This window comes from Gymnodraco acuticeps, unplaced genomic scaffold, assembly GCF_902827175.1.
Source record: "Gymnodraco acuticeps unplaced genomic scaffold, fGymAcu1.1, whole genome shotgun sequence".
Taxonomy (NCBI): domain Eukaryota; kingdom Metazoa; phylum Chordata; class Actinopteri; order Perciformes; family Bathydraconidae; genus Gymnodraco; species Gymnodraco acuticeps.
The window spans coordinates 340,036-367,303 of record NW_022990549.1 but is presented as its reverse complement, the minus strand read 5'-3'; the positions used below and the strand labels follow the sequence as shown (position 1 = coordinate 367,303).

The 27,268-nt window shown below is 40.7% G+C and overlaps 1 protein-coding gene across 5 annotated transcripts in view; it reads left to right on the top strand.

The window, feature by feature from the left end:
- Positions 1 to 27,268, top strand: part of LOC117553456 (echinoderm microtubule-associated protein-like 6) — a 71,019-nt gene that overhangs the window by 13,800 nt on the left and 29,951 nt on the right. For all 5 annotated transcript variants that reach the window (XM_034227386.1, XM_034227390.1, XM_034227387.1 and 2 more), the window contains 14 exons: positions 6,981 to 7,140; positions 9,377 to 9,475; positions 10,063 to 10,131; positions 10,540 to 10,725; positions 11,274 to 11,409; positions 16,382 to 16,455; positions 17,188 to 17,315; positions 18,116 to 18,253; positions 18,674 to 18,815; positions 20,586 to 20,703; positions 21,974 to 22,186; positions 22,672 to 22,839; positions 25,427 to 25,533; positions 27,102 to 27,220. In XM_034227386.1, coding sequence (XP_034083277.1) covers positions 6,981 to 7,140; positions 9,377 to 9,475; positions 10,063 to 10,131; positions 10,540 to 10,725; positions 11,274 to 11,409; positions 16,382 to 16,455; positions 17,188 to 17,315; positions 18,116 to 18,253; positions 18,674 to 18,815; positions 20,586 to 20,703; positions 21,974 to 22,186; positions 22,672 to 22,839; positions 25,427 to 25,533; positions 27,102 to 27,220 — 1,857 coding nt within the window. The remainder of the gene's footprint in view (positions 1 to 6,980; positions 7,141 to 9,376; positions 9,476 to 10,062; positions 10,132 to 10,539; positions 10,726 to 11,273; positions 11,410 to 16,381; positions 16,456 to 17,187; positions 17,316 to 18,115; positions 18,254 to 18,673; positions 18,816 to 20,585; positions 20,704 to 21,973; positions 22,187 to 22,671; positions 22,840 to 25,426; positions 25,534 to 27,101; positions 27,221 to 27,268) is intronic.

The window sequence follows — 27,268 nt, the reverse complement described above, 5'->3', positions numbered from 1 at the left end:
GCAGGAAATAATCTCCACATATTAACACCACTATGAGTTTTTAAGTAATAAGCTAACGTTGTGCTATAAAGGAAATACAGCACGGTCAAAAGACTCCACATCACCACCGCTAAGCTAAAGGCGGCTAATGTTGGCCGTGATGACGTTTAGTCGTCTCATTTAGACACTTGTTAGCAACCGCCATTTTAAACCTCACCAGTGGAGTATTTACTGTCGTAGAACATCATGTTAACATCTCTACAGTTTGTGTTAACCCCAGACATCCAGACAAGGGACCGGGAAGCGCCAGGTGTCTGAACGTTTTTGAGTTTTTGGGCGTGACGATAAAAGACATAGCAGAGTTAGCTGCTTCTGTGTACGTCGCCATCTTGAATCATCATGAAAACCTCAGAGGCATCAGGATAAATATTATGGATAGCTGCTGAATCAATTGCGATGAAATTCTGTCTGATGTTTGGCTTAATATCAACTTTATTGTTTTTACAGCGGGCCAACATTAGTTCAAAGGTCACAGCTCCTCCAAAACTGGTAGTGAGAAGTAAGGGGTAGAGAGGATGCTTTTTTGCAGCAGAGGATTTCTTTAGCCCAGGCAGGAAACATCCAACACACTAACTCACACACACACACACACACGCACACGCACACACACACACGCACACACACACACACACACACACACACACACACACACACAGATCTAGTTAATGTATTATTCATATGCCATTTACAATATTAATTGGAGGATATGTGCCCATTCCACTATAATTGGCTCTATTTAAGTGTGTGTGTGTGTGTGTGTGTGTGTGTGTGTGTGTGTGTGTGTGTGTGTGTGTGTGTGTCAGATCTCCCCACAGGCAGCAGCAGCTTTGATGTTCTGCTGCTCACTTATCTTCAGACGATTGCTCTGAGATCAGAGCAGCACATCACGCAGTAATTTAGGAATTAAGTAATTTCATTTTAGAAATGTATGAAGCCTCACTTTCAGGTGGACTGTCAGGTAGTTATGTTTAAACATCTCGTGAATTATAAAGAGGCTGGCCGTCGTCAGCAGAAAATATGATGTGTGTGTCACGAAAGCCAATTGTTTAAAACCTATGTATGGCAGATAAAATGTTGAGGAAAAACCTTAGAAGAGAAAGCAATGCAGACATCTCAGAACAACCAATCAGGTGGCAGCTCTTGCATCTTTTCTTCACCAAAAACCTTTGTAAAGCAGCAGCTGCAGTCCTTGTCATTGTCACTACAAAACCCCAGAACAATTACAATAATAACGTTATTAAAATGCATTCTTTATACGATAGTCAACTCTGTCTTCTCTAAAACCACATTCCCACATTAACTGCATTCTTAAAGGGGCCATATTCTGCTCGTTTTCAGCTTCATATCAGTATGTAGTGTCTCTACTTTAAAGAGTCCTCTCATGCTGATGTTCAGGTGTATATCAGTATGTAGTGTCTCTACTTTAAAGAGTTCTCTCCTGCTGATGTTCAGGTGTATATCAGTATGTAGTGTCTCTACTTTAAAGAGTCCTCTCCTGCTGATGTTCAGGTGTATATCAGTATGTAGTGTCTCTACTTTAAAGAGTTCCTCTCCTGCTGATGTTCAGGTGTATATCAGTATGTAGTGTCTCTACTTTAAAGAGTTCTCTCCTGCTGATGTTCAGGTGTATATCAGTATGTAGTGTCTCTACTTTAAAGAGTCCTCTCCTGCTGATGTTCAGGTGTATATCAGTATGTAGTGTCTCTACTTTAAAGAGTCCTCTCCTGCTGATGTTCAGGTGTATATCAGTATGTAGTGTCTCTACTTTAAAGAGTTCTCTCCTGCTGATGTTCAGATGTATATCAGTATGTAGTGTCTCTACTTTAAAGAGTCCTCTCCTGCTGATGTTCAGGTGTATATCAGTATGTAGTGTCTCTACTTTAAAGAGTCCTCTCCTGCTGATGTTCAGGTGTATATCAGTATGTAGTGTCTCTACTTTAAAGAGTCCTCTCCTGCTGATGTTCAGGTTCATATCAGTATGTAGTGTCTCTACTTTAAAGAGTCCTCTCCTGCTGATGTTCAGGTGTATATCAGTATGTAGTGTCTCTACTTTAAAGAGTCCTCTCCTGCTGATGTTCAGATGTATATCAGTATGTAGTGTCTCTACTTTAAAGAGTCCTCTCCTGCTGATGTTCAGGTGTATATCAGTATGTAGTGTCTCTACTTTAAAGAGTCCTCTCCTGCTAATGTTCAGGTGTATATCAGTATGTAGTGTCTCTACTGGGACATGTCTCCATGCTTTAATGTTCAAAAAGCTCTTTATTTTTCTCATACTGCCTGTGCTGCACCTCTTTTCACCCTATGTCTGAAACCAGAGCCCAGTCTGTTGTGATTGGTCAACCACTTAGAGATGTCCCTCCCCTTATTCTATCACGTACAATGTGTTGGAGCGCAGGCCATTTGATCCTTTTAGCCCCAAAAAGCATAATAGGGCCCCTTTAATTACAGTTAAACACATAGTTATCAACGTGTATCAAAACGACGTAGTTAAGTTGAGTTAAACATTATGGTTTGGCTTGAAATAAGTACTTTTATTACATCAATGTTTGGTTGACTTCATCAGTGGACATTTACAGACTGATTGGAAATGCAAATACTTCTAATTATCACATGAATGGAAACAAGTAGTCATTCACATTGTCGTTATTCTGATTTTCTATAAATTCCTATAAATGTGGGATGGGATGGATTTGGATGAAAAAGAGGGGGACTTAATCATAATCTTTCTCTCTTTCTCTCCAAGGCAAGGCAAGGCAAGTTTATTTATATAGCACTTTTCAACACAAGGCAATTCAAAGTGCTTTACAAAAAATGAAAGAGATTAAGAAAATGGCATTTAAAATCAGTCATTAAAAAGAAAAGCTAATAAAATAAACATTAAAAGAAAAAATACATGGATAAAAGTTACAGTGCAGTCTAAGATGTGAATAGTTCAATTAAAAGCAGCGACAAAAAGAAAAGTCTTCAGCCTGGATTTAAAAGTAGTCAGAGTTGCAGCGGACCTGCAGGTTTCTGGGAGTTTGTTCCAGATATTTGGAGCATAATAACTGAACGCTGCTTCTCCATGTTTAGTTCTGACTCTGGGGACAGAAAGCTGACCAGTCCCTGAAGACCTGAGAGATCTGGATGGTTCATAATTTAGCAGGAGGTCAGAAATGTATTTTGGGCCTAAACCATTCAAAGCTTTATAAACCAGCAGCAGTATTTAGAAATCTATTCTTTGACACACAGGAAGCCAGTGTAAAGACTTCAGAACTGGAGTGATGTGATCCACTTTCTTAGTGTTAGTGAGGACTCGAGCAGCGGCGTTCTGAATCAGCTGCAGCTTCCTAATAGATTTTTTAGTGAGACCTGTGAAGACACCATTGCAGTAGTCGAGTCTACTGAAGATAAAAGCATGGACAAGTTTTTCCAAATCCTGCTGTGACATTAGTCTTTTAATCCTAGATATATTCTTTAGGTGATAGTAGGCTGATTTAGTAACAGTTTTAATGTGACTGTTGAAACTCAGGTCAGAGTCCATGACTACACCTACATTTCTGGCTTTATCTGTTGTTCAGGTGAATCATTTATAAATCACATTATCACCACTACTACACAAACACACACATAGACACACACAAACACACGCACACACACACACACACACACACCACACACATACACACACACACACACACACACACACAGAGACACACACAACAGCCTATTTTTGGCAGCTATGAATGTTCATGAGTTTCTGAAATAGCCTGAGAGGAACTCCTTTGTAAGCGGTGTTGTTTCAGCTAAACAGATGGCAGATTCTCCCGAGGTCGTGAACACAGAGAAAGGGTGATGTCTGACGAAAAGGAAAATGGAGATATTTAAAATAAAGTGAGGTATAAGGGAAGAAACAGAAACAGTTTAGTAAAGATAGAAGAATGAGATTGATATTTTCTTTACCTTCATCTTGTCTGCACCAAAATGGGAAAATGTTTCATTACTTTTGGATAAACAAAGTTCAATCATTTCCTGTTGTTTTTAGAAGAACTGCTTCTTAAAACGTGTCACATAAGTATCTGTACCTTCATCATTAAGACTTGTTCTTCAGTATAAACCTGTTGAACTACTTGATGGTTCAACACATAACCTTTTTTTTATTGATGTCTTTCTAATGGCTTCTATTCACGTCTCCATTATTCTCCCTCCTACACGGACAGGACTTTTATCTCCACATTGATTGATTTCTTGGCTCATTATTTCTCCTTTCACAGTCTCCTTTAGACTGGAGAAGACCTTCAGAGATTTCTTTCAGCTTTTGTTTGAGTTGATAAGAAAAGGTGTCCTACTAGCATGAGTCAAGAAACAAGTTTAGTAGGCAATCCAAATTCACTTACATAATTCACATTTATTTTTGGTATAATATTCACCTTTCCTATAGTGTGTTCTATAGGTTTGTGTGCAAATGCCCCTCCATTGGACTCCTTTCTTTACTTCCTGAACACATTGACATCAGTGTGTAACACTCGCGATTCTATTGGCTAGCGCTCCAACACATTGTACGTGATAGGCTAAGGAGCGGGACATCTCTATGTGGTTGACCAATCACAACAGAGCCGGCCAGCTAACCAATCAGAGCAGACTGGGCTCTGGTTTCAGACAGAGGGTGAAAAGCATGGATGTATAATAAGAACTGGATACAGCGTGGGAGGCGGGACCTCGTTCATTCCTATGAGAGTTGCTCATTGGCGCATGAAGACAAAATGGCCCAACTTTTGAGGGAGCGAAACGTCACGAAAGTATAATAAGAAGTAATACTTTTATGTATTTAATATTAGTAATAAGTAAAATAATAATAATCCGTTCTTATTGTGCATCCATGGGTAAAGGTAACATTCATGTAGTACTGAACACGTCACATGAACGTGCCGGGCGGCGCGGTCCCATGGGTTAGATGCACGTTCATAATGCCGATGAAAATAACTCAGAATAACATTATTAGCACATTTTACTTTTACTTTACTTGAGGACCGAATGTTTTTAATAAGGGCTATACAAATGTTCATACTGGGTAGTTTATTTAGTTGAAAAAAAATTATCCAACGATTTACAGGCGTCTCTTTCCCAATGTAAGTCAATGGGAAAAAGTATTTCCGGGCCCAGCGACTGATACGGAAGTGTAGTACCGCCGTTTGGCCACAACGAATATTTTCCTCAGAGTCCGGCGCACTTCCTGGGGGCTTGGTGAAAAGAGGTGCTGCAGCACAGGCAGTATGAGAAGAAAACAATCTGAAACACACACACAAGCATGTTGATACTTTCAAAATAAAAGCCCTATGTCTTAAATCTGTAGAAACAAAAGAAAAGCTTCCGATAAATAATGATGACTATATTTTTTTAAAGGAAGTTGTCATGTATCAGGAAACAGAGAGATGATGGCAGGTGTGTGTGTGTTTGTTTTGTGATGTTTGACCTTGACTCTTCAGTTGTCTCAGCCTCTACTGCCCTTGACGATGGAGTTGTCATGGCAACCAAGGCAGCAGGAAGGCCCATTGGCTGGCTGGTTGTGGATGAGGGGCGTGTGTGGGTGGGTGGGTGTTGTGGGTGAGTGTATGTGCAGAGCAGACAGCATCAATGGGGCTTTGTGGCTGACACACCTGTTTCTATTTCTGTTCTATGTTTAACACACAACTGCAAAGCAACAGTGACCTTTCCCCACACACACACACACACACACACACACACACACACACACACACACACACACACACACACACACACACACACACACACACATATTCACTATATTGGCACACTATTTGCCAAAGTACAATTGCGTTTATGAATAAAAAACTACATATGAACATTTGTAAACATAATATTTATTAAAATGATTATAATTAATCCATAATTAATAATGTTATTCATAACAGTAAAACATGATATTTATAATAATAACAATATTGCTATAATGTATTGAAGTGTTAAGTAAGTGTGAGGGTGTTTTAGAAACCTGTGATGGCTTATATTAGAATAAATAAACAAAAGGTCTGTTGATGTCAAATCTGCTGCTCAGTGAAGTGAAGAGGGAGACGCCAAGGTCACTTCTGACACACACACACACACACACACACACACACACACACACACACACACACACACACACACACACACACACACACACACACACACACACACACACACACACACATCAAACATCAGGGATCATTACTCCATCAACAGAGTGTAGAGGAGAGTGTGTGTGTGTGTGTGTGTGTGTGTGTGTGTGTGTGTTTATAATGATGCCATTAAGCAGTGAGTGTCTTAATAGCGATCTCTTTGTAAAACACACTCTGACTCCCCGAGAGATAGCGAGGGAGACAGAGACAGGTTTTTAAAAAGTGTTTTGTTTGAACTAAAAGTGGATCTAAGGACACATCAACTTATTTTCTATTTTTGTGTCATATTTGAAGTTAACAGACAGAAAATAAAACATGTTTGTGGTTGTATTTAGACTCTTTTTGTCTGTTTAGAGTCTCTAGTCATTGTGTTACTATTTTTGGTTCTTTTGAGTCTATTTGTAGTCATTTTGCATCTTTGTGTCTGTTTGTAGATAATTGTGTGCATATTTGGTGTTGTTTTGTCCCCTTCTAGTCATTTTGTATCATTTCCAGGTATATTCTGTCTCTAATTAGTTGATTTGTTACTTTTGTAGTAGTTTTGTGTCTCTCTTTGGCCATATTATCTGTCTCTGTTTTTGCTCATTTTGCACACCGTGGTCATTTTGTGCTTTCTTTTTCACATTTTCGGTTTATTTGCGACTCCTTTTACTCCTTTTACATCTCTTTGTGGATGTTTTGTGCCTCTTGGGGGTCCAATTGTTTCTCTTTGTGTTCATTTTCAGTTTTGTTTTGGTCATAGCTCAGGTAGTTTTATCTAAGTCTATCTCCCTCCCCCTCCAGCCTGGCGTTGCACCCTGAGCGCTCCCTGGTGGCCACGGGTCAGGTGGGCAAGGAACCCTACGTGTGTGTGTGGGACTCCTTCACCGTGACCACCGTCTCTCTGCTGCGCGAAGGACACACACACGGCATCGCCTGCCTCGCATTCAGCGCTGATGGACAGGTGACACACACACACACACACACACACACACACACACACACACACACACACACACACACACACACACACACACACAGTGAGCCAGATTAATGATGCATGATGTGATTCACCCAGCACACCTATCTGTGTGTGTGAGGGGCCAACAGATGGTTTTTGTCATAAAAGGACACTCATACATCAACTTAAAGGTCATAGAATAATAGTGCTACACACACACACACACACACACACACACACACACACACACACACACACACACACACACACACACACACACACACACACACACACACACACACACACACACACATTGAGAGCAGGACAAAGGAGGGGAAGGACAAATTAAGATGATAATTATTGTAATTTATCACTTTGGTTCAGTAACTTGGACAATTGGTGGCTGAAAAAGGGCAAGACACAACACATCTGATGTACACGAAGTTCACACACAACATAGCCACTGAGGACAACTCAAATACATGTCTCTCAAGTCAATTTATTATCCCAAAATGTATTATGTTAGTACAAAGTTAGCATGTTAAGGGCAGGCTATAAAACAGGATGCTTGTGCATTAAGCAAAGTGTTGAATTAATCTGCTTTATGACTGCCGTATGTACCGAAAAGAGGCAGATTTAGCTGTGATTTAATACAATAAACCGATCAAAAAGCCACAACCCTATAAATTAGGAGCAGACACATTTAAACATCCTGTGAAAACACTCCAAATATTGTCCAGTAAGTGTGATTTAAAGTGGATTTTGCTGAGGAAGAAAACAATCGAACCTCAGGCTTCTATATAAATAAATAAAATGCATGACGTTTTGCTTTCTTTAGCTCTGAGGACATATACAAGACCAACACAGAACAAGGCTGAGTTGTGAAGTGACTGTAAAAGATCCGCTCTGATGTGTCGGCAGTTTTTGCTTCTGGCTGGCAGCTGTGAGTAAATCAGATTAAACATAGAATCAATAAAATAATCATAAATCCATCTGAATAATAAATCAAACGCTCAGACTTCGGTGCAGCTGATTTATTACGAAGAGACTGAAACACTTTTAATAATGCCTTCTGCACTGCTGCTGCCCTTCAAAATCAAATGTCATTTGGAGCTGCTAAAAGATCTGTTTTGGTCCGAATTTGACTTCAAATCAATAAATAATAACTTTAACTTTATCTTTTAAACACAATGCTTTAAGTAAACAAATAAAAACCCTGAAAAATAAACCGGGTTCATTGCTCAATATATGACTACATTTTTTTATTAATGTTTATATATATGTAATCCAGATGGTTCATATGTCTTTAAAGGGGACCTATCATGCAAAATGTACTTTTTGATGTCTTTTATACATAAACATGTGTCCCCGGTGTGTCAGGGAACTCACGTATCGTCAGAAAATAAAACCCTCTCTCTTTTCCTCCGTACCCAAATCTCTAAAAACGGGGTACAACGGAGCTGATCCAGATTTGCGTCCGATATGACGTAATATCTGAAATGTGGACCCACGGCCCAATCAGAAACGTTGCTATCAGAAACAATGCCTGACTGTTTTGGATGTAATATGGTCGGTGTTTACATTAGCATCGCTAACACTCAGAGCTAACCTGTACTGGAGAGCATGTGTGTGAAGAAGCAGGAAATAAAAAGGAACTCACCTTGTGGTATAACCGGCAAGAGAGAAAGCCTTTGAGCTCCATACTTCAGATCCTTGATAATCCATGATATGGCGTTTCATCACGGCAGTATTTAGTTTAGACAGTAGCTGCCGGGTCCTGCATGAGCTCAGCCCCCTCCTTTTACATTTAAAGCTTTATACCCAAAATCAGCACTTTTGAAACAGGAAGTGAAATAGAGGGATATGAGGCATGGCTAGAATGGGTGATCTGTATGGTATTTTGAGCAAAACACTTCATAGACATGTTTTTTATATATTTTTATATATACCATAGAGACCTATACTATTGCCTATGCTGTTGCCTAAAAATAGCATGATAAAGTATTAAAATCTCCAGCATTTAAAGTTCAAATATATAGTATATACAATTTCAAGAGACTTCTCAATTCTTTGCATTTCATCAACAAGGAGACTTTTATTTTAAAAATATCTCTATTTCCCCTGTATCCCACTATATTCACTCATGCAAAGTAACACATGATTCATATTGTAATGATACAGTTTAAGTAGTTCAATGCAACTGGTTTAATATTATTATTCCTTATCTCTTTTTTTGCAGCGTTTAGCCTCGATTGGCCTCGATGCCAAAAACACTTTGTGTATCTGGGAGTGGAAAAGAGGAAAGATCCTCGCTACAGCCACCGGACACTCAGACAGGGTGTGTGTTAGTGTGTGTGTGTGTGTGTGTGTGTGTGTGTGTGTGTGTGTGTGTGTGTGTGTGTGTGTGTGTGTGTGTGTGTGTGTGTGTGTGTGTGTGTGTGTGTGTGTGTGTGTGTGTGTGTGTGTGTGTGTGTGTGGCCTAGCATTACTATACTTGTGGGGACCTACATCTGTTTACACAGTCACATACAGTATGGGGACAAAATGGAGGTCCCCATGAGGGGAATCATTAATTTTAGGGTGAAGACTTGGTTAGGTTGAGGGTAAGGGTTAGGGTTAGGCATATGTTTGGTTATGGTTAAGGTTAGGATAATTCTCCAGGACATGCATGTAAGTCAATGTAATGTCCCCTGAAGTTATGTATACATGGTATTTGTGTGTGTGTGTGTGTGCGTGTGTGTGCATGCGTCAGTGTGTGTGTGTGTGTGTGTGTGTGTGTGTGTGTGTGTGTGTGTGTGTGTGCGTCAGTGTGTGTGTGTGTGTGTGTGTGCATGTATCAGTGTGTGTGTGTGTGTGTGTGTGCGTCAGTGTGTGTGTGCATGCGACAGTGTGTGTGTGTGTAATAACATCTTCTCTGTCCTCCAGATTTTTGACGTCAGTTGGGATCCGTGTCAACAGAGCCGTCTGGTGAGCTGTGGAGTCAAACACATCAAGGTAATACAACACACACACTTAAATTAAAACACACACATAAACTAATACACACACACACACACACACGTAAATACAGCTCCAGGTGGAAAGATAGTAATTAAAACACATCTAGGTGTTTTTCAGCAGCTTTAAATATTTGGGACTGTAGAAATAGCATGATAGCATTACACAAAGCCTTGTTTAAGGTAATGAACTGGGGACGTTTGATGGTGAAATCTATTAGTTACATTTTCAGGATAAGAATCAGAATCAAGTTTATTGCCAGGTACGTTTACACATACAAGGAATTTGCTTTGGTGTCTGGTGGTGCGAACATAAACAATACAAAAATGTAAAAAGTGTTGTACCCTATTCACCTGTAGTGTCTCTTGTTATCTGTCTGAAAGTGTCCCCCCTCTGTCTCTGTAGTTCTGGTCTCTGTGTGGAAACGCTCTCACTCCAAAGCGAGGGATTTTTGGGAAGACGGGCGACCTGCAGACCATCCTGTGCCTGGCGTCGGCTAAAGATGACCTCACGTACTCTGGGGCGCTCAACGGAGACATTTACGTCTGGAAGCTGCTCAACCTCATCCGAACCGTCCAGGCTGCACATGGGGTACGTTTTTAAATTCATTAAAATAAATAAAGCTTCAGTCAAAAACACGTTCCTCTTGTCAGTTCACCAGCAGAATATCTATTCCTGTTGGCTCAAGCCTTTATATGAAGTGCAGTAAAATAATTGAGCTCAGTTTATTATGCCTGGATCTGCCTCAACAACTGTGTTTACCATATGTTGCCATTAAATGTGGTATCGTGTATATTTATTTTGTTAAAACACTTTATATGCCTGTTAAGAAACTTTCCACTTAAGTTTTCCAATCATTTAATTGGAATCTGCTGCGAAAGGAATAAAATAAATCACAAAACAGACCTATATCCTATTTATGAATTAAAGTTTAAAGAAATCAGCCACAAAATATTCAGTTTGCAGAAATATTAATTGGTGTGTGTGTGTGTGTGTGTGTGTGTGGTGTGTGTGTGTGTGTGTGTGTGTGTGTGTGTGGTGTGTGTGTGTGTGTGTGTGTGTGTGTGTGTGTGGTGTGTGTGTGGTGTGTGGTGTGTGTGTGTGTGTGTGTGTGTGTGTGTGCGTGTGTGTGTGTTCAGGCCGGTATCTTCAGCATGTATTCCTGTGAGGAAGGTTTCGCCACAGGAGGCAGAGACGGCTGCATCAGACTTTGGGACCCAGACTTCAAACCCATCACCAAGATCGACCTTCGAGAGGCCGAGCAGGGGTACAAAGGTACTCAGCAATAAAAAAAACTATAAAAAACAGCTAAAATATGATATTAATTGTGTTTGAATGGACAATATAGATCCTTTATATGTGTCTGGCTTCAGGAGTCTCAGTCTTAGCAATGCTACTGAAAGTAATGTTAGCATGGTTAGCAATGCTACTGAAAAGCAACATTAGCATGGTTAGCAATGCTACTGAAAAGTAACATTAGCATGGTTAGCAATGCTACTGAAAAGTAACATTAGCATGGTTAGCAATGCTACTGAAAAGTAACATTAGCATGGTTAGCAATGCTACTGAAAAGTGACGTTAGCATAGTTAGCAATGCTACTGAAAGTAATGTTAGCATGGTTTAGCAATGCTACTGAAAAGTAACATTAGCATGGTTAGCAATGCTACTGAAAAGTAACATTAGCATGGTTAGCAATGCTACTGAAAAGTACGCAAAAAGTGACGTTAGCATAGCATTAGCAATGCTACTGAAAGGTAACGTTAGCATGGTTAGCAATGCGACTGAAAAGTACGCAAAAAGTGACGTTAGCATAGTTAGCAATGCTACTGATAAGTAACGTTAGCATGGTTAGCAATGCTACTGAAAAGTAACGTTAGCATGGTTAGCAATGCTACTGAAAAGTAACGTTAGCATGGTTAGCAATGCTACTGAAAAGTAACGTTAACATGGTTAGCAATGCTACTGAAAAGTAACGTTAGCATGGTTAGCAATGCTACTGAAAAGTAACGTTAGCATGGTTAGCAATGCTACTGAAAAGTAACGTTACCTGATAACCCTGATTTATTTTTTAAACGTTTAACAGCTGGAAGATATCTCTCACTATATTTGTTGTGTGTCTGTGTGAGACATGTCAAGCTCTTCTCTTAATGAGAGCTCTGGCCTTTCTGTCTTTTTGTGTAACCCTTTTATAAACCTTTGCTTCAAACCCTATTTAAACCCACAGAGGTGAAATATCACCACATCTCTGTTGCTAAAGGCAAACTCTGCACGTCATCCTCCTCATTCAGTCTCAGACTCCTTTGTTAGTTGAAGGTTGAGGCGCTTTAGAAAAAGTTGCAGAGGAGGTGATAACTCGCATCATTCACCTCTATTTCAGTATCTATCTTTTCTCTCTGAAGATATTTGTGGGAGAAGATTGACAGGTCTGACCTGATTTTCAGTTTCTCTTCTGAAAGTTTTTGAGAGGAAGTTTTCAGGAGAGCTGGGGGTGTAAAAGTTTGTGAATTTCATGAAAAAGCCCAGAGAGGGTGAATGTTGAAACTCCTGAATGCCATTGAGGTTATTCACTCTAACTATTAAAGAGTCCTCTCCTGCTGATGTTCAGGTGTATCAGTATGTAGTGTCTCTACTTTAAAGAGTCCTCTCCTGCTGATGTTCAGGTGTATATCAGTATGTAGTGTCTCTACTTTAAAGAGTCCTCTCCTGCTGATGTTCAGGTGTATATCAGTATGTAGTGTCTCTACTTTAAAGAGTCCTCTCCTGCTGATGTTCAGGTGTATCAGTATGTAGTGTCTCTACTTTAAAGAGTCCTCTCCTGCTGATGATCAGGTGTATATCAGTATGTAGTGTCTCTACTTTAAAGAGTCCTCTCCTGCTGATGGTCAGGTGTATCAGTATGTAGTGTCTCTACTTTAAAGAGTCCTCTCCTGCTGATGTTCAGGTGTATATCAGTATGTAGTGTCTCTACTTTAAAGAGTCCTCTCCTGCTGATGTTCAGGTGTATATCAGTATGTAGTGTCTCTACTTTAAAGAGTCCTCTCCTGCTGATGTTCAGGTGTATATCAGTATGTAGTGTCTCTACTTTAAAGAGTCCTCTCCTGCTGATGTTCAGGTGTATATCAGTGTGTAGTGTCTCTACTTTAAAGAGTCCTCTCCTGCTAATGTTCAGGTGTATATCAGTATGTAGTGTCTCTACTTTAAAGAGTCCTCTCTTGCTGATGTTCAGGTGTATATCAGTATGTAGTGTCTCTACTTTAAAGAGTCCTCTCCTGCTGATGTTCAGGTGTATATCAGTATGTAGTGTCTCTACTTTAAAGAGTCCTCTCCTGCTGATGTTCAGGTGTATATCAGTGTGTAGTGTCTCTACTTTAAAGAGTCCTCTCCTGCTGATGTTCAGGTGTATATCAGTATGTAGTGTCTCTACTTTAAAGAGTCCTCTCCTGCTGATGTTCAGGTGTATATCAGTATATAGTGTCTCTACTTTAAAGAGTCCTCTCCTGCTGATGTTCAGGTGTATATCAGTATATAGTGTCTCTACTTTAAAGAGTCCTCTCCTGCTGATGTTCAGGTGTATATCAGTGTGTAGTGTCTCTACTTTAAAGAGTCCTCTCCTGCTGATGTTCAGGTGTATATCAGTGTGTAGTGTCTCTACTTTAAAGAGTCCTCTCCTGCTGATGTTCAGGTGTATATCAGTATGTAGTGTCTCTACTTTAAAGAGTCCTCTCCTGCTGATGTTCAGGTGTATATCAGTATGTAGTGTCTCTACTTTAAAGAGTCCTCTCCTGCTGATGTTCAGGTGTATATCAGTATGTAGTGTCTCTACTTTAAAGAGTTCTCTCCTGCTGATGTTCAGGTGTATCAGTATGTAGTGTCTCTACTTTAAAGAGTCCTCTCCTGCTGATGTTCAGGTGTATATCAGTATGTAGAGTCTCTACTTTAAAGAGTCCTCTCCTGCTGATGTTCAGGTGTATATCAGTATGTAGTGTCTCTACTTTAAAGAGTCCTCTCCTGCTAATGTTCAGGTGTATATCAGTATGCAGTGTCTCTACTTTAAAGAGTCCTCTCCTGCTGATGTTCAGGTGTATATCAGTATGTAGTGTCTCTACTTTAAAGAGTCCTCTCCTGCTGATGTTCAGGTGTATATCAGTATGTAGAGTCTCTACTTTAAAGAGTCCTCTCCTGCTGATGTTCAGGTGTATATCAGTATGTAGTGTCTCTACTTTAAAGAGTCCTCTCCTGCTAATGTTCAGGTGTATATCAGTATGTAGTGTCTCTACTTTAAAGAGTCCTCTCCTGCTGATGTTCAGGTGTATATCAGTATGTAGTGTCTCTACTTTAAAGAGTCCTCTCCTGCTGATGTTCAGGTGTATATCAGTATGTAGTGTCTCTACTTTAAAGAGTCCTCTCCTGCTGATGTTCAGGTGTATATCAGTATGTAGTGTCTCTACTTTAAAGAGTCCTCTCCTGCTGATGTTCAGGTGTATATCAGTATGTAGTGTCTCTACTTTAAAGAGTCCTCTCCTGCTGATGTTCGGGTGTATATCAGTATGTAGTGTCTCTACTTTAAAAAGTCCTCTCCTGCTGATGTTCAGGTGTAACTCGTTATGTTTCTCATACTGTCTGTGCTGCAGCACCTCTTTTCACCCTCTGTCTGAAACCAGAGCCCAGTTGGGAGAGAAACTCCCTTGGGAGAGAACACAGGGATTTTAGCCTTTGCAGACCATTTACATGCACCAAAATTATTGTATAACACACTAGAGTGAAGGAAAACCCCCAAAAAGCATACATTTATGAGTATTTTAATGTCTTTGTGTCCCTAAATAATCCACTTTAATCTACAAACATTTTTTTCCAGGAATATTAAACCATCTCTTTATTTATTTAAAATGAGTTTAGTACTATTTGTTTCCCCCTACAATGTCTCTAATACAGCATCTGATGAAACACTCCACTATGATGATTCAAATGACACATCTCTCTGACACATTTGGGATAATGTGTACACAACTCAACAAAACATAACATACATAGAAAACGTAAAAATAGGTTCAGTCGTTTTTATATATTTAAACCTTATACCTTAAAAAAAAGACCTGTTTGTATTCAAGCCAGACAAGAAAAGCATGATTTAATTTGTCATCATGGCTGCGCTCCAGCACTGCTGACAGATGTTCGAGCAATATGAGAATAAACAAAACCTCAGTGAGCAGCAGAACAAACACCAATAAACCAAAGTCTCAGGAGCAGAGAGTGAGGAGGACGAGGAGGTGTCAACGTGAAATGAAAGCAGGTGATAATCTGTATTTTCTCACATTCTGCAGAAGCCTTTCCTCTCTGGCTGCTATCAACACCTCTCAGATAACATATCAGAGGTCCTTCCGACACCGTAAATCTTGCAATTTGCTCCATAAACCGATCTGGTTTCAGGTTGTTTTGGCTCCTGACTCCGCAGAGAGGTGTTTCTAACAAAGTTACAGGAAACCTCTGATGCTGGGTCCTGCTCTCAGCGACAGGAAAGCTCTGACGGACGAACACCAGGCTCTGCTAATCTCATTTTAGATCCTGGGGAACAGGAGAGGGAACAAAGTGTGTGTGTGTGAGTGTGTGTGTGTGTGTGTGTGTGTGTGTGTGTGTGTGTGTGTGTGTGTGTGTGTGTGTGTGTGTGTGTGTGTGTGTGTGTGTGTGTGTGTGTGTGTGTGTGTGTGTGTGTGTGTGTGTGTGTGTGTGTGTGTGTGTGTGTGTGCGTGACATCCTCCTGTCTTGACAGAAGTTACAAAATTATTCCTTTTTTACAGTATTTACAGTTAAATGGAGAAAATATTTGTCCAAACTTCATTTATATCTAATATTTTGCACACAAAATCCTCAAACCGTGTAAGATAAATAGCTTTTATTTAATTCAATTCAAAAGTACTAGGAAACGGTCTCTTTGTGTTGCGGTCCTTCTCCTGCAGCTCAGCAATACAACACAGTGAGGAAAGTGAGTTAATGAGAGCTAAGCAAATCAAAAACAATAATCATCGCTCTGGTTTCCTGTTTTTAGCACTTTCTTGACTTCCAGCTAGATTTAATATTCTCTAAACGAGAGAGAACTACAGGAGCTTCACATTTCCAGCCTGTTCTCTTCTTCTTTAACTCAATAACCTCCTCAACATCTGTCTCAACACTGAGCACAAAGCAGAGCTGTTTCTCCAGATATTCTGACAGCTGAATGAATCCTCTCTCTATTCTCTCTTCCTCTTCCAGCTTTATCTATTCGCAGCGTCTGCTGGCGGGCCGACCGGATCCTGGCAGGAACGCAGGACAGCGAGATCTTTGAGGTGAGAGAGGAGTCGAAAATATATATGTGCATAAGCAATACACGTAAATTGTCCTGTTTTAAACACATAGTTAAAGTTGAGTATTCAAAGTTTAAGTTCAAAGTATCTTAAATATTGTCCTGTACGTATAATAATTAGTCTACAAAGCTGTGTCCTTTGTAATGATATAATGCTGCATTGATTTACAGTCATCGAGTCACATGACATGGTTTGTTGTAGTAAGGGTCACGTGACTTCTGGAGCACTATTAAGAAATGAGAAGCTAAAAGTAAAGAAATGAATTCAAGAAAACTTCTAATACAAAATATTATTGTCTGAATGAAAGGAATCATCTTGGGGAATTTAATGATTGATTAGTATCAGTAAAAATGTTTACCTTGTTCTCATGTCTGCATTATTTCTGCTCTATATACTGTATAGACTATTCTGCACTATTTATATTCTATTTACTTGCACTATTATCTGTTTTATTGTCGTTGCCCTGTTGGAGGAGCCTGTGACCTAAGATTTTCATTGTCATAACTACACTGTAGCTATTAACACATGACAACAAAAGCTTTGTGTGTGTGTGTGTGTGTGTGTGTGTGTGTGTGTGTGTGTGTGTGTGTGTGTGTGTGTGTGTGTGTGTGTGTGTGTGTGTGTGTGTGTGTGTGTGTGTGTGTGTGTGTGTGTGTGTGTGTGTGTGTGTGTGTGTGTGTGTGTGTGTGTGTGTGTGTGTGTGTGTGTGTGCAGGTGATGGTGCGGGATCGGGACAAGCCCCTGCTGATCATGCAGGGTCACAGCGAGGGAGAGCTCTGGGCGCTGGACGTTCACCCCAAAAAACCTCTGGCCGTCACCGGCAGCGACGACCGCTCCGTCAGGTCAGTGAGAAGAGATCTGCCAACGAGGGGAAGTTAGGTTCAGGTTGGACTTTCAACAGAAATTCACTGCGATCTTCCTTAGTTTCACAGACTGTTGGCAATCCAAGCCCTTCACAATAGGATTTCAATTATCGATAAATTACTGTTATTTGGAATACCTTGCCCATATTAGTGAAAATAATGCGGGGAAAAACATTATGACAAATGTGTCTTGTGGGGTAACTTGTGCATCATGAATTGATTTAACTAAATTATTTTAATAGAAGATCAATTCAGTTTTTTCAATGGGTCTGATGTCATTTGACCTTTAGCTTATAATCAATACAGCGTTGTTTTAATTGCATTAGCCAAATAAGACCTCTTTTTATTGGACTTTTTTCTGTTTCATATGAATATTTTAAAGAAGAAACTGAAGTTTTTGAAGCTCATGTTCCAAATCAATGCAGTTTTTTATATATTTATTAGGTATTTTATTGAATATTTTGCTTTTTCTGTAAATAAAAACTTAGATTTTGTTCAATAGTGTCCATCGCATGTGACCTTATGACTTCAAATAAATGCAGGATTGTATTAATTCACTGGACAAATAAGACACACCTCTTTTTATTGGATTTATTGTTTTCTATTTTCATATGAACATTTTGAAAAGTCTAATTTATTTTCAAAAGCTGTCCTGTTATGTGACACAGTGGCTCCATATCTCTATAAATGTGTGTGCGTGTGCGTGTGCGTGTGTGTGTGTGTGTGTGTGTGTGTGTGTGTGTGTAGTGTGTGCGTGCGTGCGTGTGTGTGTGTCTCAGGTTGTGGAGTCTGGTGGATCACGCCCTCATCGCTCGCTGCAACATGGAGGAGGCGGTGCGGAGCGTGGCCTTCAGCGTGGACGGATACCAGCTGGCTCTGGGCATGAAGGACGGATCCTTCACTGTGCTGAGAGTCAGGTAACACACACACTCACACACTCACACACACACACACACACACACACACACGAGAAAAGCTCTGCTAACTCCCCTTGTGCCTCATCCTCAGAAACATAATTCTAGATTAGTTTTTAAATCATGTTGTGGTAACACTTTACATACACAAATGTCACTAATTGCTCATTAGAGTTTGTAGAGTACTGGTCCATCATGTTAAATATGTTAAAACTACAGGTATCTTTTAAATGTAGTAGAAAGTATGATATTTACCTCTGAGGTTTAGTGGAGTGGAAGTATAAAGTAAACATAAAATGGTGCTTAAGTACCTCAATTGAATACTTAAGTACGTGATTAAATGTTCTTCATTCTACCACTGCTGATAGATTAGTTGTACTGAGCCATTTACAGAGTGTTGTTGTTTTTTGTTTGTTTGTTTAGAGACATGACGGAGGTGGTCCACATCAAGGACAGGAAGGAGGTGATCCATGAGATGAAGTTTTCTCCGGACGGAGCGTACATCGCTGTCGGCTCCAACGACGGATTAGTGGACATCTACGCTGTCGCCCAGAGATACAAGAAGGTAAGGAAGGAGGTTATTACCAAAACATAAGGAAGGATTTATAACAAAGTATTTTTCATAGTGCTATCTATAAATCTACAGGGTGTTGGTGTGAGATGCAGGGTTTTGGAGATATCGTCAGTAGAGTTTGCACATATGTGTACAAAACTAAGTCTATATGGCCTGCGCTCCCAAGATTGTATTCAGATGCTGGTTCCTACAGTGAGAACAGAACTGGGTAAAAAAGCTTTTAAATATGCTGCCCATTTTGCTTGGGTACAGAAGGAGCTGAAACTGTCAGCTTTGATCACTTTGGGGGAGTTTAAGTCCATCTTAAAGGACAGAGAACAAGAATCCATTGGTCGATGTGATTGCTCGTATATCCCTTAATTGAAGTCGTTTTACATTTTGCCAGTTTTTTATGATTTATAATAGTTTCTTTTATTTTCATATTGACTCAGGGGGTCCGCGGGGTCTTAAAAAGTATTAAAAGTTGATAAATAAATTTAGCGAAAATGAAGGCTATTAAAAAGTATTAAAGGGCATTTTCCAAGGTATTCCATTTTGTAGCTTGTTTTCAATAAGTATATAAATTGTCCAAAGAGGTTGTATTCTACAGTCTGCCTGAATGTAATCATTGCGTAGGTGTGTAGTGTGATTCTGTGTAGTTTATTTATGGCATCCCGTTCATACTTGCCAACCCTCCCGATTTTCGCGGGAGACTCCCGATTTCCTCCCGGGGTCATATTTCTCCCGCATTTCTCCCGATTTCTGACAAAATCAGATTTACTAACGACTGTTTCCACTCAAACTTTAATACAGCTACACCATTGTTTGGTTTCCATGGTAGCACGTCTCTTTAGCAGAATCGACAACACGACCCTCTGCTCACTCCTTTCCTGTAAAATACAGGTCCAGCCCACACATATGCTCCATCAAGGATGGTGCTACAGGCCGCAAGGCAGTGCACTTACCACTACAATAAGCATGTTAATGTTAATCTAATACAGCTCCGGCGATGATCCACTAGCACCCTCCTCCCCCCCCCCCTTGCGGTGGTTTTGAAATGCTCCCGATTTCTGAGGGCTCAAGGTTGACAAGTATGATCCCGTTGGATTTGACGTCATCTGAACAGGACATCGCACGCTCACTGCTTGATAGCGCGCGAAGGTCCGTTTACGCCGGTTGTTAAACAATCATCGTTATGGAGAAATGCAAGTCTGCGTCCAAATAGTTGGAAGATAAGGAGGAAGGACAATCAATACTGTATATAGTCAATGTGAGGTAAAGTGTGTCGCCAATGTAACCGGTTAAAACTCAAAGTGGCGATGAGGTCTTAAAATGTATGGAAAGGGTCTTAAAAAAGGTCTTGCATTTGACTGTGACTGGTTAATGTGCCATTTCATTTGTGTTTTACGACCACTGTATTCATCTGCCTGTATTGTCTGTGTTTTATCTGTTGTAACTTTGTTCATGCTGCCCTTCTTAGCCAGGTCGCTCTTGAAAAAGAGATTTTAATCTCAATGACACTTTTTACCTGGTTAAATAAAGGATATATAGAGTTGTCTGACTTTTCTAAAGATAATGGAGCTAGATCATAGCCCTTCCCTAGTGCTGATTAAAACGGGAAAAATACATTTGAAAAAGCAACCAAAAATGTCTTGAAGTTAAAATCAAAATACTTTATTTCTCCTGGAGGGAAATAAGGTTTGTGACAGTTTCTCCATTGTAGAAAGCCTTTGACTGTTTGAACCTTAATTTGTTATTTGATTATGTCCTGTGTGTGTGCAGGTAGGAGAGTGTAACAGTAACTCCTCCAGCTTCATCACTCACCTGGACTGGTCTCTGGACAGTAAAATCCTGCAGACCAACGACGGAGCAGGAGAACGATTCTTCTACCTCATGCCCAGTGAGAACAGAATAATCTGAATTTTAGAGAGCATTTGTTTACCTTATATGGCAAGAAGAACTCTTAAAGGGGACCTATCATGCAAAATGCACTTTTTGATGTCGTTTATACATAAACATGTGTCCCCGGTGCGTCAGGGAACTCACGCAGCGTCAGAAAATAAAACCCTCTCTCTTTTCCTCCGTACCCAAATCTCTAAAAACGGAGCTACAACGGATCTGATCCAAGCTGATCCAGATTTGAGTCCGATATGACGTAATATCTGAAATGTGGACCCACGGCCCAATCAGAAACGTTGCTATCAGAAACAATGCCCGACTGTTTTGGACGTAATATGGTCGGTGTTTACATTAGCATCGCTAACACTCAGAGCTAACCTGTACTGGAGAGCATGTGTGTGAAGAAGCAGGAAGTAAAAAGGAACTCACCTTGTGGTATAACCGGCAAGAGAGAAAGCCTTTGAGCTCCAAACTGTTTCAGAGAGAATCCTTGATAATCCATGATATGGCAGCATTTAGTTTAGACAGTAGCTGCCGGGTCCCGCATCAGCTCAGACCCCTCCTTTTTTTAAAAAGCTTTATCCCCAAATCAGCACTTTTGAAACAGGAAGTGAAATAGAGGGATATGAGGCGTGGCTAGAATGAGTGATCTGTTTGGTATTTTGAGCAAAACACTTCATAGACATGTTTTTTATATATTTTATATATCTGAGCCCTATTGCCATTGCCTACAAATAGTATGACAGGTGACCTTTAAGGTACCAGGCTGTTCATCATTATGTCAATATGAAAAAAATCTTAATATGAAATGTTTACAAATTAAAAAACATCCTTTCTCTGAAGGTACATTTCTTTTTTTATGAAGGAAAATCCAAATACATTGAGATAAAATCATAATTTGACAAGGGGAAAGACGGGTTCCTAAAACATCTTTAGATGACGAAGCATACTGAAGAACACACACACACACACACTCATGATTGTCGGAGACTATGTGGGTTTCTGATGTAACATAACAACATTTTTATTATCTCCACAAAATATTTAACAAAAAATATACAAAAAGAGAAACCACAACTGCAACTCCACTTCAACAGTGCGTAAGATTAAAATTAAAATGTCCTTTTATCTTCCTTCTGTCTTATACAGCTATTTATTTACCTAGAATTTCTTTGTTTTCAAAATGGGTTATATACATAAACTTGCCTTGTCTTGTCAACATGTAGAGAGATAAAAAATACTATATCTCACGCTGTTTTCCTTTCTGTCAGTGGGGAAGCCGTTGGTCAGTAAGGAGGAGGTCAAAGGTCAGAGCTGGGCGACCTGGAGCGGCGTCCTGGGCTCCGACGTCAGCGGCATCTGGCCAAAATACTCCAATTTAACGGAAATCAACGCCGTGGACGCGAATCTGTCAGCTGCCGTGCTTGTTACCGGGGACGACCTCGGCCTCGTTAAGCTCTTCCGCTTCCCCTGCCACCGGAAAGGTCTCTGCTTTTATTTAAATATGAGCTCAAATGTAAAAGGTCTGATTCATATACTCCCACACATAGAAGGTCTTTGCTTTTATCTTGATATCATCTCAAATATAAAAGGTCTCTACATTTATCAAAACCTTAATGTTACATTACTGCTAAATTATTTTTACATTTTAAAGGTATGTGTTTTAGTCAAATGTATCTTTTTTTTACCCTCTGAATTACTTATTACCCACCTCAATGCTATTGCTGTAACAGGAGAAGTTTAAAGACCAATACTTGGTGTACTAATGTGATTTTGGTGAATTCTGGGGTAAAACTAATCAAGCATTTTGGCTTTGTTTAATAACTTGTGACCATCCATCTTCCTCCCAAAGATTCCTTAGGTTGTCGCTATTAAAAATAATCTTTTTGCAGCAGTCTCCTAATTTTCTCCAGACATTTGTACTTTCTTTTTGTCTCTGTTATGTTACTAAATATCAGTTTTTTCCAAGGTGCCAAATTCAAGAAGTACATTGGTCACTCTGCACACGTCACTAACGTCCGCTGGTCACATGACCTGCAGTGGGTGCTGACGACGGGCGGAGCCGACCACGCCCTCTTCCAGTGGAGGTTTCTCCCGGAGTCAGTCATGAACGGAGGACCGGACATCAACATCCAAGGTGGGCAGGCAGGGAGGGATTAGTTTAGCAGCAAAAACTCCCCATGAGTGATGAGAGGCTATGAGAGGCTGAAACTATGCTCTTTGCTGTGACGCGTTCCATATAAGAGTCCGTAGTCATTTATAGTCCATGGTGTTCAGGGCCGTTTCCTCCTCCTACTTCCGGGCGAAAATGACGGCCCGCCCACTTTTGGGGGAAAACAACGCTGTCATTTGAATGGCGGTCAATACAAATTCTGAAGTTTTTGCCAATCCGATCAGAAAGGGGACCTATCATGCAACATGCACTTTGTGATGTCTTTTATAATACATATGTGTCCCCGGTGCGTCAGGGAGCTCACGCAGCGTCAGAAAATAAAACCTTCTCTCTCTTTTCCTCCGTACCCAAATCTTTTAAAAACGGGTGTACAACGAGCGGATACAGATTTACATCCGAACTGACGCGTTCATCCGTGGTGACGTCGGCGGACCCACAGAAAGTTGATATCAGAAACAATGCCTGACGTGTTTTGGACGTCTTTGTTTACATTAGCTAGCCTCGCTAACACTCAGAGCTAACCTGTACTGGAGAGCACATGTGTTTAAAAAGCAGGAAATAAAAAAAGAACTCACCTTGTGATAAACCCGCAAGAGAAAAGGTATTTGAGCTCCATACTGTTTCAGAGATAATCCTTGATGTGGTTTAGAACAGGATGGCGTTTTATCACAGCAGAATTTAACTTTATCTCCGGTAGAATTCTGATCAGGCATTAGCTCCGCCTCCTCTTTTCTTTTTTTTTCAAGCTAAGGACCCAAAATCTGCGTTTCTCTAACAGGGCTGCAAAAGAGGGGTTTGAGCAGTATGAGGCATGGCTACAATGGGTGATCTGTTTGGTATTTTGAAAAGAAAACTTCACAGACATGTTTTATATAGGTATGGCCCTACAATATATTTTGCAAATATAGAATGATAGGTCCACTTTAAAGAAAACCGTGGATTTTCTGATCTTCAAAGAGCCCGATTACGATGGCCAGACAGGCAAACAATTACATTAAATCATTGGAAATCGACGATCGGTCTCGATATATGGTTAAATTAAAATCAGTAGGCGAGTCTGTAATTTCGCCAGCTGTTACTCTCATGAGCGAGGCGGAAAATAATTGTGTTATCATGCCAAAAAGCTGCTGTGTCGTTTATTGCACCTCAAACATTAAAATAAACCAGAGTTACGTGTTTCTGTACTTCCTCTATGAAGAAAGGACAGTAAAAGAAGAGCTCTGTGGCTTCAGGCTTGATCGCCGTTCAAATGACAGCGTTGGATTCCCCCAAAAGTGGGCGGGGCCGTAAAGTGACGTAGATGTCACTCTCATCTGTGGACATCGATCGCCAACTGCTATTAACCATATATCGAGCCCGCTCGTCGATTTCCAATGATTTAATGTAATTGTTTGCCTGTCTGGCCATCGTAATCGGGTTCTTTGAAGATCCAAAAATCCACGGTTTTCTTAAATTCCTGATCGGATTGGCAAAAACTTCAGAATTTGAATTGACCGCCATTCAAATGACAGCTTTGTATTTCCCCAAAAGTGGGCGGAGCCGTCATTTTTGCCCGGAAGTGACGCATGTGTTACTCTCATCTCGCGGACTATGCGGATGCAACCACGATCAGGTTCAGCCTCAATACATTTGGGGGGAATTAAAATTAGCCGTCTTTATCTGTATACAGCCAAGCCCCCATTATATGCTTAAAAATCTAAAGTAGGATATAAACACAACTAAACTGCGATGATAGCAAAGCTGTGGCTTGTGTTTGTGGGGTAATAAAGTCCAAATCAACGTTGGGCTGTCAGCCAATGAGTGACGTCTGCCGATGATGGTTTACCTTTTTAATATCATTTTCTGTAAGTTTCAATTGCTTGGGTCAACTTGAGATGTCCAATTTGAATTTGAGAGGTTTTCGTGAATTTAGCCTGTTTTCCTCTTAAAGTGTAACAGATTGATGCATCTCCATAGATCATCTTAAAGGCTTCGGAATTCCCCCCATTGTAGTTTGACAAAATAGGGCCCCCTAAAAGTTAGAAACGGCCCTAATGGTGTTTAATAAAGACGACAAACAAACAATATACAACTCCAGAGCATTTCACCCTCTCCTCTACATCATATCCCCAAAACCAGCATCCAGCAGGTGAGCTAAATACCAATAAACTACACCCACGGGACAATTGCCAGAAGTGATAAACAATATGACTTAAACGTGATGCAAACAGAAATGAAGATAATAATAAGTATGTGTGTGTGTGTGTGTGTGTGTGTGTGTGTGTGTGTGTGTGTGTCCTAGCATTACTATACTTGTGGGGACCTAAATCTGTTTACACAGTCACGTGCGGGGACTCGCCTCCCTTATGGGGACAAATTGGAGGTCCCCATGAGGGGGATCATTAATTTTAGGGTGAAGACTTGGTTAGGGTTAGGATTAGGGTAAGGGTTAGGGTTAGGCATGTGTTGGTTATGGTTAAGGTTAGGATAAGTCTCCAGGAAATGCATGTAAGTCAATGTAATGTCCCCTGAAGTGATGTATACATGGTATGTGTGTGTGTGTGTGTTGCAGACAGTCACGGGGACTCGAACAGCGAGGAGTCAGACAGCGACGTGTCGGACGTCCCGGAGCTCGACTCTGACATTGAGCAAGAGACACAGATCAACTACGACAGACAGGTACTGACCCATGAGCAAGGCACTGCACTCCTCCTGCAGCTCTGGTGTTTAAACGTTTACTGCAGAGTGCGTGTGTCTCGTTTTTTATTCCCATTATGCAGTTGCCATAACAATGCCAAAAAACACGCCTTATCTCCAAACGCCAGCCGCTGCTGCAACAATGTTCTATTTGGGTGTGTGTGTGTGCGTGTGTGTGTGTGTGTGTGTGTGTGTGTGTGTGTGTGTGTGTGTGCGTGTGTGTGTGTGTGTGTGTCTGTGTGTGTGTGTGTGTGTGTGTGTGTGTGTGTGTGTCTGTGTGTGTGTGTGTGTGTGTGTGTGAGCGTGTGTGTGTGTGTGTGTGTGTCTGTGTGTGTGTGTGTGTGTGTGTGTGTGTGTGTGTGTGTGTGTGTGTGTGTGTGTGTGTGTGTGTGTGTTTGTGAGAATGCATGTTACATTTTCTCATTTACTTGCAAATAAGCTGCTTCATGTTGCTGCTGTTTGTGGCTTAATCAGAGTCTCTTAGTTTTGGAAATCCATTAAACAGTGAGTGTGACGTTGCATGTATTCTCTGTGTTATGCTCTGGCTTACAACCCCAAACTAATTCTAACCCTATATGTGTTTAGAAGTATGCAGAATGAGCTATTTGCAGCTCCTGTATCTATGGACAGCTTTCATGGATTGCTTTGATATTGTAGAAACCTTAAACAAATTACGATTCTCAGGCAAGTTCTGCAGCCATAAGAAGCAACTATATGATTACTGAGCAGATTTACGGATGTTTTTTATGATGGACAATTGGGTAACTCCAATATCAAATAAAGTCATATTAATGTGTTTTACATTTATTTTTTAGCCGTCCTGGTAAGGCTTTAAAAAAGGCAATCAATCAATCAATGTGTATTCATATAGCCCAATATCACAAACGTTACATTTGTCTCACTGGACTTCACAGTGTGTACAGAATATCAGTATGACGATACAGTACGACACCCTCTGTCCTTAGACCCTCTGTCCTTAGACCCTCTGTCCTTAGACCCTCTGTCCTTAGACCCTCTGTCCTTAGACCCTCACATCGTACAAGGAAACACTTCCGAAGAAAACCCACAGTTTAAAGGGAACATGGGAGAAACCTCAGGGAGAGCAACAGAGGAGGGATCCCTCTCCCAGGACGGACAGACGTGGAATAGATGCCGTGTGTAAATCGAAGAGATAATAGTTTTTACAGCGTAGGTAGACCGAATGTTTGGAAATGCATGTGTCTATAATAAGAAGATGAATCCACGAGGATGTCAACAATCCTGTGGGAGCCATCAGGGAAGTAGTGTGATGAAAGTCAGGCAGGACCGCAGAGACAGGTTCAGCCACGACTCGAAGTCCAGGACTCAGATCACGACTCAGGATCAGCCTCGACTCCGGATCCCAGCGTAGATAGACACCAATTTGGGGGAAGCTGGGTTATTGGGAACATGAGAGTACACAGGTAGAGACAGAGAGGAGGAAGAAGTAAGGTGTCCCCCGACAGTCTAAGCCTATAGCAGCTAAACTAGGGGCTGAATCATCAGTATGTTGTTTCTGTGTTTTCCTGCAGGTTTATAAGGAGGACCTTCCTCAGTTGCGGCAGCAGAGCAGAGAGAAGAAGCAGCAGGTGGGATCTCTGAAGAGACAGAATGGACCGGACCAGGGGCTCCGGCTGCAGTTTGTGCACGGGTAAAATATCCTTTTTCACTTTTCGCAAAAATAAGTGTGATTCTATCA